This window comes from Chiroxiphia lanceolata, chromosome 27 (genome assembly GCF_009829145.1).
Source record: "Chiroxiphia lanceolata isolate bChiLan1 chromosome 27, bChiLan1.pri, whole genome shotgun sequence".
Taxonomy (NCBI): Eukaryota; Metazoa; Chordata; class Aves; order Passeriformes; family Pipridae; genus Chiroxiphia; species Chiroxiphia lanceolata.
In genome coordinates this window covers 2,707,591-2,722,226 of record NC_045663.1, presented here as the reverse complement: position 1 = coordinate 2,722,226, position 14,636 = coordinate 2,707,591, and the positions used below count along the sequence as shown (strand labels likewise).

At 52.9% G+C, this 14,636-nt stretch overlaps 1 protein-coding gene and 1 long non-coding RNA gene across 3 annotated transcripts; one reads left to right on the top strand and one right to left on the bottom strand.

The window, feature by feature from the left end:
- Nucleotides 1-1,870: 1,870 nt before the first annotated feature.
- Nucleotides 1,871-5,924, bottom strand: FEM1A (fem-1 homolog A). Its single transcript, XM_032711958.1, has one exon. It carries the CDS (start codon nt 5,796-5,798, stop codon nt 3,765-3,767), a length of 2,034 nt encoding a protein of 677 aa, XP_032567849.1. The 5' UTR covers nt 5,799-5,924; the 3' UTR covers nt 1,871-3,764.
- A 291-nt stretch (nt 5,925-6,215) lies between these two features.
- On the top strand, nt 6,216-14,636 carry LOC116799123. Of its 2 annotated transcripts, XR_004360998.1 has the most exons (4): nt 6,216-6,268; nt 6,371-6,484; nt 11,564-11,647; nt 13,108-14,636. It is a non-coding gene; the product is annotated as an uncharacterized LOC116799123 (long non-coding RNA). The 2 variants fall into 2 exon arrangements; XR_004360996.1 differs by lacking the exon at nt 13,108-14,636 and having other exon boundaries at nt 11,564-11,761.

The window sequence follows — 14,636 nt, the reverse complement described above, 5'->3', positions numbered from 1 at the left end:
CCTCAGCTCTGGCTCCTCTGAGGACACCAAGGACCAGCACGAAGGAGAACGGGCCTCTCTTCCCACCCTGTGTGGAGAGCTGCAACTGCTGCCTCTTCATTTTCCAGCAGCTTGTGTCCCTCAGGATGTCTGCAGGGGGATCCTGGAGAACCTGGGCACTGCCTGAGCTCCAGGGCAAGCCCTGAGCTGGGAACCCAGAGCTGATGTGTCCCTGCTCTTTAACTGCACCAAAGCAGTGGCTGTTACAGTTCTGGATTTAAATCCCACTGAATTTCCTCCTCGGAGGCCACAGGTCCTTTCTCATGGATCTGTCCACAGGTTTGTCTTCTTCCTTCCCTCTCCAAGGAGGTTCAGCTCCTCCTGGACCTCCTTAGTTCCAGCCCAAGCCATCAGGCCTGGTCAAACCAAACTCTCCCCTCCTGTGCAGCACAAGAACCACAGACCAGCGCTGGTGTTTAGAAGATGCCACCTACTGTGGCATCCTGTGAAATCCTGTTTGGATTTCAACTCTGCAGGACCCAGTGACAACAGATTAACTCATCTACTCTTTCCAGAGCCTGCTGGAATCCTCTAAGTGCTCAAATTCCTTTTATTTCTCTATTTTCTGTTAAGTAGGTGTTGTGCTAATGCAACTCATGCCTCCCTGCAGTTGGTGCAGGACAGTTCCTCCCCTCAGGAGAACACACACATCCCTCTTTCCTCAGCTCCTCTCCTGCTATAAATAAACATCACACGGAATTAGGCAACTGGAAGCTGCTCCAGCTTGTAAACAACCTCAGCACAGCCACATCCAGTGAGCCTGGATCACAGACAGGGAGAGGGGAGGATGTGTGGGGTACAGCAGGCTCTGCAGCCACCCCAGTGGAACAAAACTCTTCTCTGTCCAACATAATTAACAAAATAATCCCTGAAACACTGCCCTGCTCCCCACAGCTCCAGGTTTTGCCCCACACAGAGCTGGCCCAGACAACACCTACAATAAATGAGGCCTGTTCAGTGTAATTACCCCTGAATCATGCAGTGAGTTCTCCCACCCTGTAATTACTATCAACCTTTAATTGCTGGGCCCTCTGTGTAATTACACATGATTTATGTGTTAAAAATAATAACAAAAAAAAAACCAAAACAAAAAAAGCTTTTTCTACCACACAAAACATTCTCCTCCTTGGGGCTGTTGTACAGGACTGGATCCCCAAGCTCCCTGACCACCAGATCCCAGCTCCAGGGTGGCTTCTGCATGGAGTAATTCTCTTCCCATCTCTCTGCTCCCAGATGGAATTGCACTGATCAGCCACTGCCTCTGTCCTGAGGCCACCTGGCTCCCTGTACCTGCCTGGCCCCTGCTCTCCTACACACCTGAAGATCACCTGGAGTACAGGAGGAATATCTGGATGGGAGAAGCCCTTCCCACAGATTTGCAGACACTGGGGAAGGCTAAAGCATTTTTGGAAACCCAGATCCTTGTGTGGAACTAACTCCAGTACCTTTAATCCCTCCGGTTTTGCCCTCCCACCAACAGATCTGGGGTTGAAAAATATCAATTGATAACCTAAATTCTGCTTGCTGTGCCCACTGTCCCAGGTGTGTAAGGCAGGCAATACCTGAGTCAACACAGATCCTTTCACACTCTTTCATTTCCATCAAAATACAAGGCAAGATATATAAGGAGAGGTGTCATTTCAGTGTCAGTGTTATCCTTTTCCAGGGGAAACGTTTGCCACTGCAGCACAGATTAGTTTTCTCCCAGGAGTAACAACGAATCCATCACACCTGTTGATTGCAAACACCCCCATATTTCCATACCCACAGTGTCCCATCCCTGGGGAAACAAGCTGGAAATAGAGGCTTCCCAGGAAGAAGTCCAAGGCACTTGCATTCTAGCAGCCATTTTTTTGTTTTATTATTTAAAGTTAAGAGCGCTCATCAGCTCACAAAGGAAACAAATCCCATTCCTGCAGTTTAGGTCAGGTTTCAGCCAAAACAGGAAAAAAAAAAAAAAAACCAACAAAAATAGAAGGCAGCTAAACTAACTCTGCACTTTACAGCTCAATTCAAGTTAAACCTCCTTGCTTTATAAATAAATGTTATAGTTAACACTGCAAAAATGTAATGGCAGCTCTACAATATCTTTAAGGGGCAGAGAGCGTTGGTTATTGAGGCTGATAAATACAAGTAGAGAAGCTTCAGTAGCACATAGAGCACGGGTGGTGCCAGGGGTCTGCTCTCCCAAAAGTGGGACCTTTCCCAAAGCTCCAAGGCAGCTGTTCCCCCCCTCCCCAGCTGTGCTTCCCACCCTGCTCAGGGCCAAGAAATGAGCCACAGGCTGCCCAAGCCCTGTCACCCCCCCCCCCTGCACGAGGACAAACCGCTGGAAACTTGTTTGTTTTCCACCACAGAGGGTTCTGCTCGTGGAGGCAAAAACCTGCCCTAAAAGCCTTAAAAACCAAGGTGTGTGCAGATCCTAATTCAAGGAAGGAGCCTGTCCAAACAGCAGCCAGGTGAGATTTCAAATTCCACCTCTGAAGTAGCACCATCCTCAGAAAAGTTGAGAAAAAACAAAACAAAACAAAACAAAAAAGAATCAAAAGCCCAAACCAGCTGCTAAGAACCCACTGCACGGAGGTTTAAGTCATGGGATAATTAACAGAGGCCAAGGAGATGACACTAAAACCTCCAAAGGACAAGGAGGTACCTTAAACTTTCATTTGTTTCTTCCTCCTCCAGCCCACCCTGGTGCAAACATGGCACAAACACTCACTTGCTTAAATAACCCCTCTGAGCATCCCCACACTACAGGTACCTCCTGCCCTACAGGGCTTCCTACAGCCTCAGACATGGTTCAGACTGTGCTGTTATGGCTCCAAAACCTGGCCACATCCACCCTCACAGCTCAGTCCCTGCTGACCTCTGGAGCTAAAGCACTTCCACGCTGGGAATGGAGCACAGAGGTGTGGAATGGGCGAGCCAAGGGCCTGAACATCACGTTTTCCAACTTGGGTTTTAAAGTAAGTTTTTCCTCCCCATTCATAAACCCCGACATCTACGGATGAAACTGTATAACCAGAACTGACCTTCCTCTATCTTACAGGACTGGAGAAGTCTTGCAGCATAGATAGGGCCTGGCTCTACGAGAGAAAAAACATCCCAGCTTTATGCACAATCATGGATATCTCAGGCCTTAAAACACCATTTGGCCAACCAAGAGAGAGAAAAAAACCCCATCCTCAGCACACCCAGCCCTGTGCCATGCAAGGAACTCCCTCAGCAGAGCACGAGCCCCTCAGCTGCTGGACTTGTGCTGTCCCAAATCTGACAAGAGGGAGGGGAAGGAATTAGTTGGAAGGTATTTTATTCCTCACTCGCTTTCTGTGTGTTGGATGTGTGGGCTGGGGAGGGCCAGAGCACGTGGGGGGTGTGTAGCTGCTCCAAAGCTGAACACTGAGTTAATCCAGCACTAACGGGAGAGGCAGCAAGTCCCAGGGAATCTCCATTCTCCTTCCTTCTTAGGACAAGATGGGAAAGGGCAGGGGCTGTGGCCTTCTGTGGACACAGAGCACTGGAGAGAGCTGGTACCTGAAGGTGACAACAGCCGTGAGCTCTCGAGCCTCCTCCTCCCTGCCCTGACTCACCAGCTCTGTGGTGACAGATGGGGACAAAGCTCAGCACCCAGCACCCAGCTGAGGACAGCCCGAGACCTCCAGCTGCACAACCTCCATGGGGTGGGACAGGCGAGGGAAAGGCTGGGGGACATCAACTCTCGTGCCCTAGTGCAGCTCAATGAAGGCTTCCAGCTCCTCGGGGATGAACCCCTTGTAGGGAATCTTGTGCTTGTCCAGGGCTCGAGCAGCAAGGCACTGGAGGGTGATGTAGTTGAAGGGCTGCATCGTGCTCTTGGTGAGCAGCTTCTCGTCCAGCAGCTCGTAGGCCGTCTGCTTGAAGGCGTTGGTGGCATCCATGTGCGCCCCGGCCTCCATCAGGGCCCTCATGATGAGCGGGCAGTTGTTGCGGGCGGCGACGTGCAGGGGGGTGTTGTTGTCGTAGTCGCGGCTGTCCGGGTCGGCCCCGCACTCCAGGAGCAAGTTCACCACGTGGAGCGACGGGAATTTGCCCACGGGATAACGCCCCACCGTCGTGGTGTCCTTGTCCACGGCCATGTGCAGGAGGGTGAAGCCGTTCTTGGCCCGGGGGCTGCACTTGAGCAGGCGGTAGATGGTCTGGCGCTTCTGGTGCTCCTGCTCCGGGGTGCACTCCACCTTCTCCAGCAGGAACACCAGGTGCAGGATGATGGCCAATGTCTTGGTGAACTGCACCGAGTCGGCCACGGGGTCCTTGCCGTGCACCAGGGCCCTCTCCACCTCCCGCACCCCTTTGCTCAGCACCCCGATGAGGTCGGAGAAGCCCAGGTGGGTGGCTAAAGTGCCTTTGGAGCGGTCCTGGAGCACGTAGGAGTAAAGCTCGGCAAAGGAAAGGAAGCTGCTGGCAGTCATGGGGCTGAGAGGCTCCAGGTTGCCTTGCTGCATGTCCAGGGCGTACTTCCACAGGTTGATGCAGCGCTCGAAGTTGCCGGAGTCGGCGTAGACGGCGCCGCGGTAGCGGATGTAGTAGGAGGTGTCGGGGTGGGAAGGGCCCAGGATGCGCTCCCGGATCAGCAGCGCCTGCATCCGCATCTCGTCGGGATCCGTGATCAGGGCCTCCAGTTCCTCCAGAGAATTCACCTCCCGGGAATAGTCATAGGCCAGCACCAGCTGCCGGGGCTCGGGTTTGGGCAGGTACTTCCCGCCCTCGCAGCGCAGCTCCATCGCCCTCCGCCAGTACTTGTGGGCTCCCAGGAGGTCACGTTTCTTATCCACAAATGTGGCACCCAGCAGCTCCAGCGCTTCCACAGCCGCCTCTCGAGTGCAGAACACGGTCGGGACCTCGTCCTGGCTGGAAGCCGAGGCACCACATCCCTCACCCCCCTCTTCCTGGCAGCCCTGAGTCTCATTGCCGGCGCCGCAGCCCCTCTGATGGCTCCCACCCGAGGCGCAGGTCCCGCTCTGGCTCCCCGCAGCCTCCTCCTGCTGCAGCCCCCCCTGGATGAGGTACTCCACGATGTTGGTGTGGCCGGTGACGCTGGCGGCGAGCAGGGGGGTCATTCCATAGCCGTCCTTCTCCATGCGGGCCTTGGAGCGGAGCAGGAGCTGCAGGATCTCCAGGCTGCCGGACTCGGCGCAGTCGTGCAGGGCCGTGTTCCCCTTCACGCTGCGCCGGTTCACGTCGGCCCCTTTCTCCAGCAAGTAGCGGGCGATCTCCCGGTGCCCTTTGTAGCACGAAATCATCAGGCACGTGTGCCCGTGCCGGTTGGCCACCTCCAGGTCGGCCCCGCGCTCGCCCACCAGGTACCGCACGATCTCCAGGTGCCCATCGAAGCAGGCGGCCCGCAGCGGGGTGGAGTTGGTCAGCGTGGTCTGGTTCACCGAGGCGCCGTGGTCCAGGAGGCTCCGCACCACCCCCAGGTGCCCGGCGGCCGAGGCCGCCCACAGCGGCGGGGCCCCCTCGATGGTCTCGCCGTCGAAGCTGACGGAGCCGCCCTCCTCCACGCGGGCCCCGCAGTGATCCAGCAGGTACTCCACCACCTCCAGGTGCCCGTGCCGCGCCGCGATCAGCAGCGGGGTGCTGCCCGCCCCGGGGCCGCCGCCGCCGCCGGGCCCCGCCGTCAGCGCCTCCAGCTCCTCACGGCTGCGGCTGCCCAGGAGCTTCTGCAGCAGCTTCAGCTTCCCGTCGCGGGCCGCGTTGTACACGGCCGTGCGCAGGTCCATGGCGCCGGGGGCCGCGTCCTGGCCATGGACCGGCGGCTCCGGCGCGGCCCCAGCGCGGCGCGGGGCGGGCGGGGGGCGGCGAGACCCCCCTGCCCTCAGCACGGCGGGACCTTCACCGCCCGGGCCCGACCGCCATCTCAGGCTGCGCCAAGGAACAAAATGGCGCCGCGCGGGGCGGGGCGCGCCGCGCGGAGGATGATGGGAAATGTAGTCCCGCGAGAGGCGTGCCCCGCACGGTCCCGCGCCGCGCGCACTCGGTTTCCCAGCAGGCAGCACGGAAGCGGGCAGTGGGCAGGGCGCGCAACCCGCCTCGCGCGAGGCGTTCTGGGAATTGTAGTTCCAGCGCCCCAGCAGCCAGCGCCGCCAAGCGGGCCGTGCCGGAGCCCGGACTACATTTCCCAGCGTGCCTCGCGCGGGCCGATCCGTGAGGAGCGGGTGCCGTACAAATGTGTTTATAATTCACAGCGTGTGTACGTTTAATGCCGGTTTTATTTATATTGAATTCCTTGATGTAGTTGAACTTCAAGACACAGCGGCTTCCACAGCGTTAATCTAACGTGGTTTAATTGCAGCGAACTATTTGTGTTCTGTGGGATCAGAATGTCCTGAGCTGGAACGGGAGCGGACCTTCAGGAATCATCCACTGCGACCCCGTTGCCGCGACAGATCTGATGGAGCGTTTTAAGGTGCAACTTTTTACTTTGGAGGTGGCAAACCCTCGTCTCCAACAGCGAACACAGATTTGTTCCCTCAAATCCCCTCCACAGGACGTTATGTCCAGTTCCCTCCATCCCTGAGTGACAATACCTGCCTGGAGCGAGGGAAAACACTCGAGCAATAAATAGCCCGGCTTAGATGAGCAAAGCTTTACTCACCAGAGCCTATTTTTAGGACATAAGTTGAGTTTAAGTGTCTCTAATCTTTATACAGGGAATTGGCATGGGGTTTCTCCCGCTGCATTTTATTTATAGCTGTTTTTCTCCTTTCCGGGAAAATAAGATTAGTCTCATTATTTCCATTATTATTATTCTGTCTGTCATGATTATTATTCAGTCCATCCACCCATTTTAGGTCTTGTCTGGAATTACTGTGGATTATCCCGCTAATGCCTGTTGCCTTCGCACTGAATATCACTTTTGTTGCTAAGAAACTGCTTTTGCATAACAGGCACTGTTGAGCCCAGTTTTCACTTCAGCAGCTGCTAAAAAGTCACCGGGGAGCAGCAGGTGCTCCTGGGAGCCAGAGCCGGAGTGTCCGTGGCAGAATTCCCACACGAGGTCTGAGTGTGCTCAGGGATTCTTCCCTGGGAGGGTGGGGGGGCCCTGGCACAGGTTGCCCAGAGGAGCTGTGGCTGCCCCATCCCTGGAAGTGTCCAAGGCCAGGTTGGAGCAACCAGGGATAGTGGAAGGTGTCCCTGCCCATGGCACAGGGTGGGACTGGATGAGCTTCAAGGTCCAAACCAAACCATTCCATGGTTCTGTGGTTCAGTGACACCTCCAGTGTGTCCGTGCTGTGCAAGGGCAGCTTCCTGCACATCAGGACAGGAGGAATCACAGGATCATTTAGGTTGGAAAAGGCCTCCAGGATCGAGTCCAACCATTCCCCCAGCACTGCCAAGGCCACCACTAACCCGTGTCCCCAGGTGCCACATCCACACGGCTTTTAAATCCCTCCAGGAATGGGGACTCCACCACTGCCCTGGGCAGCCCCTTCCAGAGCTTAATAACTCTTTCAGTGAAGAAATATTCCCTAATATCCAACCTAAACCTCCCCTGGCACAACTTGAGGCCGTTTCCTCTCCTCCTGCCCCTTGTTCCCTGGGAGCAGAGCCTGACCCCCTCCTGACTCCCTCCTCCTGTCAGGGAGTTGCAGAGAGGGAAAAGGTCCCCTCTGAGCCTCCTTTTCTCCAGGCTGAGCCCCCCCAGCTCCCTCAGCCTCTCCTCTGTGTGTGCTGGAATACCTGGGATCGTTCCCTGTCCCTCTGGGGTGCAAATACACAACTCTGGGCACAAATTCATTGTGTTTTCACACCTAAACAGTGGTTTGGTCACACTGGGTCCATTTAACACTGCCCTGAGAACCTTGGTGTGTGTCTGTGTGCAGCAGCTCCCTGGGTGTGACTATCCAAGCTGTCCCTCTGTCCCCACTGGGAACATCCACGTGCAAACCCCCTCCCCAGCTTTGAGGCTGTTTGTGCTGCAGGTCAAGGCACAGACACGGTGACATTTCCTCTCCCCGCTGGCTCCTCGTGTTGCCATGGTGACCAGATGCACTCGCTCTTTTATCTGAAGTATCTATTAACCAAAGCTTCCTATTAATTTCCCCTCCATAGAATCCATTAGGGATTCACCTGAACACCACGAAGGCTTTTTAGGTCCCAAATCTACCTCAGAACCTGCCCCTCGTTCTGGGGTGGGCTCAGAGTGGCTTAAAGTGCAGCTGATGGAAATGTTTTTTTCCATTAATAAATTGCTTAGTAATGAGGGAATAAAGAGCATGAGGAGAAGGGTCACAAAAGCCTCTCCCTGTGGATCTGTGACTGTGGAATGTGCTGGAGCCTCAGGACCTTGGTCCCAGCCCGGGTGTAGCTGGATAATTCTGTCTGGGGAGTCAAAGAGAGCAGGAGGTGGGGGTGGAAGGGCTGTACCTGCATCACCCTCAAAGGTCTGGGGCAGGATTTTGACTGTGGCAGAAACCAGAGTCACTTTGTCACCTTGGTTCTCCTGCGTCCTGTGGCTTCTCTTGGCGAGGTCACCACCAAAAGTGTCCCAAACCAGGGCACCAGGGGGATGGAGACATCACACAGGATCAGAACCATGGAATCACAGAATGGATTGGGTTGGAAAGGACCTTAGAGCCCATCCAGTTCCCTCCCCTGCCATGGGCAGGGACACCTTCCACTAGCCCAGGTTGCTCCAACCTGACCTTGGACACTTCCAGGGATGGGGCAGCCACAGCTTCTCTGCCCAGCCTGTGCCAGGGCCTCCCCACCCTCACAGCCGGGAATTCCTTCCCAATATCCCACCTAAATTTCCCCTCTTTCACTTTGAAGCCATTCCCTGTGTCCTGTCCCTCCATCCCTTGTCCCAGGTCCCTCTCCCGCTCTCCTGGAGCCCTTTTAGGCCCTGGAAGGGGCTCTCAGGCCTCCCTGGAGCCTTCCCTTCTCCAGGTGAGCCCCCCCAGCTCTCCCAGCCTGTGTCCCAAAGCTGGAGGGTGTCTGCTGAACCAGATCAGCAGCAGTGGTGCAGCTCCCACTTCCACTGGCACAACAACTGGGAATAAAGGATCAGTAACACCCATCTGAGAGTGTCTCAAAGCCACCACGTCCCTCCTGTACAGCCCACAGCCCCCACAGGGCCCCAGGGAACCCGAAGAGTTTGTGGGGTGACACACACAGAGCCCCAAACCAGAGTTCTGGGAATAGAGAGGGGAGTTAAATACCCAGGGGAGGAAGAGCAGGTAAAAAATGAGCCGTTTTGACAGGGCTGCCAGACTGTGTGGCAGGAGGGTTAATTTTTTTTGAAGCTGCCATTTCATATTCCCTTTCAGACAAGCTGAATTACACGGTGCTGGCTTCTCCAGGAGTAGCATAATTTTCCTCATGGAAATAATGACAGGGTACTTAAAAAGCAAGTGAATGGATGGCTAAAGTACTGGGCAGAGACTTCTGAAATCCAGGCTGAGCCCTCACCTTTGCTAGAGGCTTCTTTGGTGACCTTGGGCCAGTCACTTAATCTTCCTGTGTCTCAATTTCCTGCCAATAACATGGCAATAATAACTGTTCTTGCTCTGTCTGGCTTATTTAGGCTGCAAAGTCAGAATTTACAGCTTGTGTTTTCTCTTCTTTGAGGGCAGCTGAAGCCAAAGAGCTTCAATCCGTGCCGAGGAGTCTGGGGACACCACAAAATGCAACATGGATAACAAAGAAAGGGCTGGGATATGTGATTGGGAACATTCTTACACGAGAATTCCTAATGCATTGTCCCCCATCGCTTCCCTCAAAATGTGGAGGAGTTTAGAACTGTGCTAAGAGTTCCAAAAGCATCAAAATAATTTAGGAACGGAGGCCAGGCCGATTTATTGAATCCCTGAGTTACTTCTGAAAGGGTGAGTGGGTAATTTAGACACCTGCAGAATTTCCTGCGAGGTCTTTGTGCTCAGTCTGTGGCTGCAGCAGCTCCTTGGGGTTTTTTTCAGTTTAAGCTGAGGTCTGCAGGCAGCTGTGTACCCAGGTTTTATCCATCTCTTCAGCTTTTAGGGGTTTGTCTGATTTCCAGAAGCTGAGGGAAGATGGTTCCTTGCTAGGAGAGCCAATGAAGATGAGATTTTCTCTATAGTTGAGCAATTTGCTGTACAAAGGGAACAATTCTAAAAATAGGGAGAAATGGCACCATGACATTAAGAGGAACGATGACCCAATCCCCAACTTGCTGCAGGGGCTTTTGTCCTCTAACTGCCTTCCCCATTAGGGCTGTGATGACATTATTTGCTGTGGTTATGTGGGGCACGAGGCCACGGGTACCTGGAAGGGAGGATTTTGATCAGGCTGCAGAGGATGAACACGCCAGAGAGGCTTGTTGGGGAACACTAAATCAGTGGAGTTTCATTTACATCAGACACCAGCCCAGCCATTCCAGCATTAATGGCTGCACTGCTGCCCTCGGAATTTGGTGTGGGTTTAATCTGTCAGTGGGGGAGTGAAAGGGAGGGGGAGAGTGAGATGGTCTGGCTTATGAAATGTGGATCTTTTCTTTCAGGCACCCTCAAAGGACAGGGATTTGTACTGGCTTAAAATTCTTTTGGCAAGAGATTTGTGGTTGGCCCATCCCTGGAAGTGTCCAAGGCCAGGTTGGAGCAACCTGGGCTAGTGGAAAGTGTCCCTGCCCTTGGCAGGGGGTGAGACTGGATTACCTTTAAGGTCTCTCCCAACCCAAATCATTCTGGGATTCTGGGATTCCTAAATCACATATTTTATTGTACCAATGATGTGGGCAGTGCTGAGCATATCCTGGATTGGTGAAAAAAAGAAAAAGAAAGTACTCAACAGCACCAACAACCCAAATTATTAAAGTCATTTCAGTACTTTTACCACTGGCCTTGGCAGGATTCAGGAGTTTCATTTTCACACCTGAATACCTTTGAGAATAGAGGCTCTGAGTGGTGTTGAAAATCTGTTCTTTTCATATTTTGAAGCCCTGCTGGAAGCAAAGGGCTCCACTCTCCAAACAACCCCTGCCAGGCATCGAGGTCCCAGCAGTGCCCAGGTGCCCAGCAGGGCCCTGCCCCTGCACTGGTGTGCTGGGGGGGCTTTCAGGGAGACAATTCCCTTCCTGACAGCTGATTTCCAGTGAAACTGTGTTGAAGGGAGGCAGGGGAGTGCCAGGTTTGGGGGGCTGCAGGATGAGCTTGGTTCTTCTCGGGTGCATCTCCCTTTGCTTCTCTCAGAGCCCAGACTTGCTTGACTTTAAGGGGATGGGATGAGGAGCAGAACAAGGCATGACATGACCTCCAAAGCACTTCCAGACACAGCCAGCTCTCAGGTCCAGGGCTCTCGGGGTCTCTGGGCCGTGGCAGCCTGGGCTGTATGGCAGGCTATGATTTGTTGTCACCTTTATAAACAGAACAACAAAATCACTAGTCTTCCACACAGAGCCAGACCAGGAGAGCAGCGCTCCCTCCTCGGGGATGTCCTCCTGCACGTCTTCTCCTGCTTTCCTTCCTCAGTTTTATCAGCCTTTAATTCTTGTTCTTGCCTCTCCTTTCAGGGATGGATGCTGCTCTTTGCAGAGTTCCTCATGAGACCGTGGCAAACCTCCCTGCAATCATCTCTCCAATTTGTGGCTGTTCCCGTGAGTTTCTGCTCCATTTTCTCACTCCCGGAGGCTCTACAGGGACATCAGGGCTCAGCAGGGGTTCCTCTTTCCTTACCCTGTGATAAAACTTCTCCAGGAGTGCTCTGTCAACCTGTCTGTCTCCTGGTTATATTTCAGTTGACTAAAATAAGCAAATGCAATGTATACTGGGGAACGCTGGAGAAAAGGACTCAGCAAAGGAAAAGATAATGATAGTGCTGAGTTTCCTGGAATCCCACTGAGAGGCTGATTTAAGCAAGAAAAACAAACCCTTTTTGCTGTTTCCTTTCCCTGGATTTGTTGATGAGCAATCTTTAGTTCACCCCAGGTCCAGCTTTGCTTCCACTCCCCAGCTTTTCTCTGCTAATACCTCACATATGGCACGGATCAGGTGTGAAAGGACAATGCTGGCTCACATCCATGGAAAGGATCGGACTTTATTCCCTGTCTGAGTGAGGCTTACTTACCTCAGCCACTGAAACCAGGCAGGGAACAGCATCCTTCCCACCTTCACCAAGCCTGTCAGATGTACTTCTGTAAGCAGGTGGCACAAAAAAAAAAACAAATAAAAGGGAAAGAAACAAAAACTATCCCTCAGGAGCTGCTGCTCCTTTCATGGGAGGAGAAAGAGTGTGGAGCAACAGGAGAGGGTTTCCTGCTGCTGACAGGAGTTGTGCCCTGTGTGAGCTCACAGAGAGCAGCCCCATCCCTCCCTTCCTCCCTTCCTTTTTTTTTTTTTTTTTAACATATGTGCTTTCTATGGGCACTTTAATCAAACTCCAGATGGGTTGTTTCAGTCAGGGGATTTGTGCTGCTCTGGAGATAAGAGCCCTTTGTGCTGGCCTAGGTAGCAAGAGTGTTTGTGATAACTGGAGCTGATACCAGGAGATGTCCAGGTGGTCTTATTTAACAGGGAGCATTAGTGATACCACCATTGTCCAGGAAATCAGATAAAACTGGGTCCAGGTGTTACCCAACACCGTGTTTGTGTAAGGACAGTGCCAACTGCTGCCTGCACTGAGCCCCAGAGCAGCACTGCAGAGGGGGGTGTTCTTGTACAGGATCCCCATCACCCCCAAACTTCTCAGGGTGCACCACTGAAAGGGAAAAATTTAACCAGGAGTTGGACTTGGATGATCCTTGTGGGTCCCTTCCAACTCAGGATATTCCATGATCCTAATCTGAATATCAAGCAGGCTTCACACTGAATATAAGATCACTCTTGGATGTCCCAAACTGAAGAATTTCACCTAAACCATCACACATTTTCCTCTCTGCCCTCCCACAGAGAGGTCTCCAACGAAAACATTTGGGGAGTGAGACGATTTAGAAATAAAAATTCAGGACAGTTCACTCTTCTGCCCAGGCTAATTAGAAGAGAGGAGGAATTGTACAGATGGATGAACTGGAGAGAGAGGAGACAGTTTGGGAAGTGCTAACCTGGACTGTAATTTCAGGTGACAAGGACACCTTTCAGTCCTCGTTCTGGAGTGACACTGCACAGTGACACACCAGCTGCAGGAAGGGATTTACCACAAATCATTGCTAGAAAATCACATAAAAATCAAGACAAAAGAAGTACGAGCGAGACCTGAACTCTTCTTATGGTTTTACACGCAGCCATTCCCTTTTAAGAGCAGGGTATTTAGTAGGAAGCATAAATTCCAGGCTCAGAGTCGTGCAGTGTCTAGACTCCAGCTCGTGGGATCTGTCTCCGTGGGGCCGTATTTCTCACCGTGATATTTTTCAGGACACCTCTGCTTCGTCCCAGAGATTTCAGGGACGTGGAAGCTCCCGGCTCCTCGTACCAGTGGCAGCTGGGAGGCTGCTGGAGTTCCTTGGTGATTGTTTGTATGGATGGGAGCTCAACTGAGCTGCAGAACACAGGGGGGAAAAAGCCTGGTTGGAAGGAACGGGGACTTTTGGCCCCCAGCTGTGCCAGAACAGGCTCATCACGGAGAGATCCCCAGCTGCACTTCCAGGCTGTAAATTAAACAAACAGTGTTTCCTCTAGACCAGACCACAGGGATGGCAGAGAGAACAATGTGGCCTTATTGCTGTTATTTCCTTTGGTTTCAATCTCTGTCCTCTGCCCCCACCTCCTCCCCAGACCTGTGGTGCCCACTTTACCCGATTTGCCATTTATTACACTGCTTTAAAGAGAGGCAGGGGGAAAAAGGCTCAGTGCAAATTATATTTTGAGCTGTTGTGCTTTGCCTCTTTGGTGGATAATAAATCTCTCTGGCAATGCTCCTCTGTATAGGATTTGTCATTAAATGCAATTAAACAAACCCTGCAGGTGTCCATGATCAGGCCTGCAGCAGCCCATTCACAACTGCAATGTTATTATCAGCCTGACAACAAAACACCAGATATTTCCTGAGCTCCTCTGATCGATGAGCTCGCCTGACTTGGAACTGGGAGGGAGGAGAAAAGGGGCTTCAGAGCCCTTCAGATGCTCTTTAGACTTATTGATGGAAAAGTCAAAAAGCTGCTCGGCAATCAGAGGGAAGGTGGAGAGAGAGAGAAAGGCAGAGGGACGGGAGGGCTGAGAGGGAAAAATGAGAGAGGAGTGTTTGGGAGTAAAAAGGTAGAAATGAGGCAAGATATCACATGGGACCCACCTGCCCAATGAGCTGGCTAATGCACAAGACTAGGATTTAGGAGGCAAGGAGGGTATTTTAGGGATGATTCTTTGGCAGTTGGGCTTTTAGTGTTGAGTCATGCAGGCTCCCTCTGCAGTCAGCACAAATATATTCCTCTCATCCTAAGGCAGGACTGGCAGGTTGACCTGTTGTCCAGGGATGTTTGCCAGCCTTCATAAATTGTAGCCAAAGGGTTGGATCAGACACACAAACAATTGTAAATCCCACCTGGATTTACAATTCCCAAAGGAATTGGCTTTTTCAAGGCCGGGTTGGACGGGGCTTGGAGCAACCTGATCTAGTGGAAGGTGTCCCTGGCCATGGCAGGGGGGTGGAATGAA